Below are 1501 nucleotides of genomic sequence, written 5' to 3' on the forward strand. Positions count from 1 at the left end.
TCTTACGTTCTGAGGTCGTCCGACGATAGAAGCAATGGCCTTGGTGACTTCCGAGTAGAACGGATCGGTTTTAACGCCGTCGAAATTGACGTTGGTTGTAATGTAAAGACAAGGCATTTTCTCACGCCCGTTTCTTGATTCCGTTTAAGCTTTGTTTCCAAGAATCTGAAGAAAAACAAAAAGAGGAAGGGATCAAGAGAGGATTTTGTATGGTGTTTGGGAGCTGTGGAAGAGAAGATCTCACATGGCCACTTAAATATATAGGGTATAGAACTAAACTATCGGCTCCAAATTATTGTATTGCATTATTTTAAAAATGCGGTTTGATATGTGAACAATGGTTGACATAATATCTTCCGATTTCAAATCTGACAACTTGACGTGACTCAATCAATTATCGCAGCTACGTCGCCCTCCAAGAAACTTGGTTTCATACCATATTGGACCACACACTTACACAAAAGAACAAGTCCGTAATTTAGAAATATGCATGTTATTAAAAAGAAAAAAAAAATGTTGTAGCTAGATCAAAATTTTGTTAAACTCTGTTAAAGTTTAGTGTTATTAGTTTGTGATTTGTAAAAAACCATTTAAAATCTTAATAAATTTAGGTTATTGGATTCATACTTTTATACTGTCATTAAAAGTTTTGTGTTATTCAATTAAAACAAAAGAATTTAGTATTGTTAATGAGTTCAATTATTATGTTATTGGTTTAAGATTTGAATAGAGTTTTAAAGATTTTAAATGTTATATAGAATCTGATGTTATTAGATCAAAATTTTGTTAAACTCTGTTAAAGTTTAGTGTTATTAGTTGGTGATTTGTAAAAAATCATTTAAAATTTTAACAAATCTGGGTTATTGGATTCAAACTTTTATAAAGTCATTAAAAGTTTTGTGTTATTCAATTAAAACAAAAGAATCTAGTATTGTTAATGAGTTCAATTATTATGTTATTGGTTCATGATTTTAGACACTTTCTTTACAAAATAAAATTATGGAAAATATCATAAAAATACAAAGATTTTTTGGAAGACTTTACAAGATTTTAGAAAACTAATCAACAAAATTCTCTAGCAATCTTTAACAATCTTTCACTTATACACTTTTAATGATTTTGTTGAATTTTTCAAAAATCTTCATGAATCTCAAACCAATACCATCCCTTATGTTTTGTTGTAAGTGGGATTAATTAATAATTGGGTTTCCTCCTTAAAAGGTTAGATAATAGTTGAAATATAATTAATTTATTAAGTCAGATGATACTGGATTAAGATGTATATTAAGATACTCGTTTTGGATCTTTGACCATTTCTCTTATTTTTAATTGTGTTTTCATACATCCATGTGCTGCGGACGTAGCGCCGTTACTTCGCCTTAAATGAGACATGTTTATTTTTCAAACTGTCACTATTCTATAACGGTTGGCTACAAATTATCTACGTACTACTATCTGAAATTAGTCTTATCATTTTGAAAATATGGAAAACGTTTTATAA

General features: G+C 29.1%; 1 protein-coding gene across 1 annotated transcript in view; it reads right to left on the reverse strand.

Moving 5' to 3' along the window:
- Positions 1-314, reverse strand: part of LOC104780999 (macrophage migration inhibitory factor homolog) — a 1867-nt gene extending 1553 nt beyond the window's left edge. The window contains exon 1 of the mRNA XM_010505559.2: positions 7-314. Within this exon, the coding sequence (XP_010503861.1) occupies positions 7-117 (111 nt within the window). The 5' untranslated portion in view covers positions 118-314. The remainder of the gene's footprint in view (positions 1-6) is intronic.

The sequence above is a fragment of the Camelina sativa genome, chromosome 4 (assembly GCF_000633955.1).
Source record: "Camelina sativa cultivar DH55 chromosome 4, Cs, whole genome shotgun sequence".
NCBI lineage: Eukaryota > Viridiplantae > Streptophyta > Magnoliopsida > Brassicales > Brassicaceae > Camelina > Camelina sativa.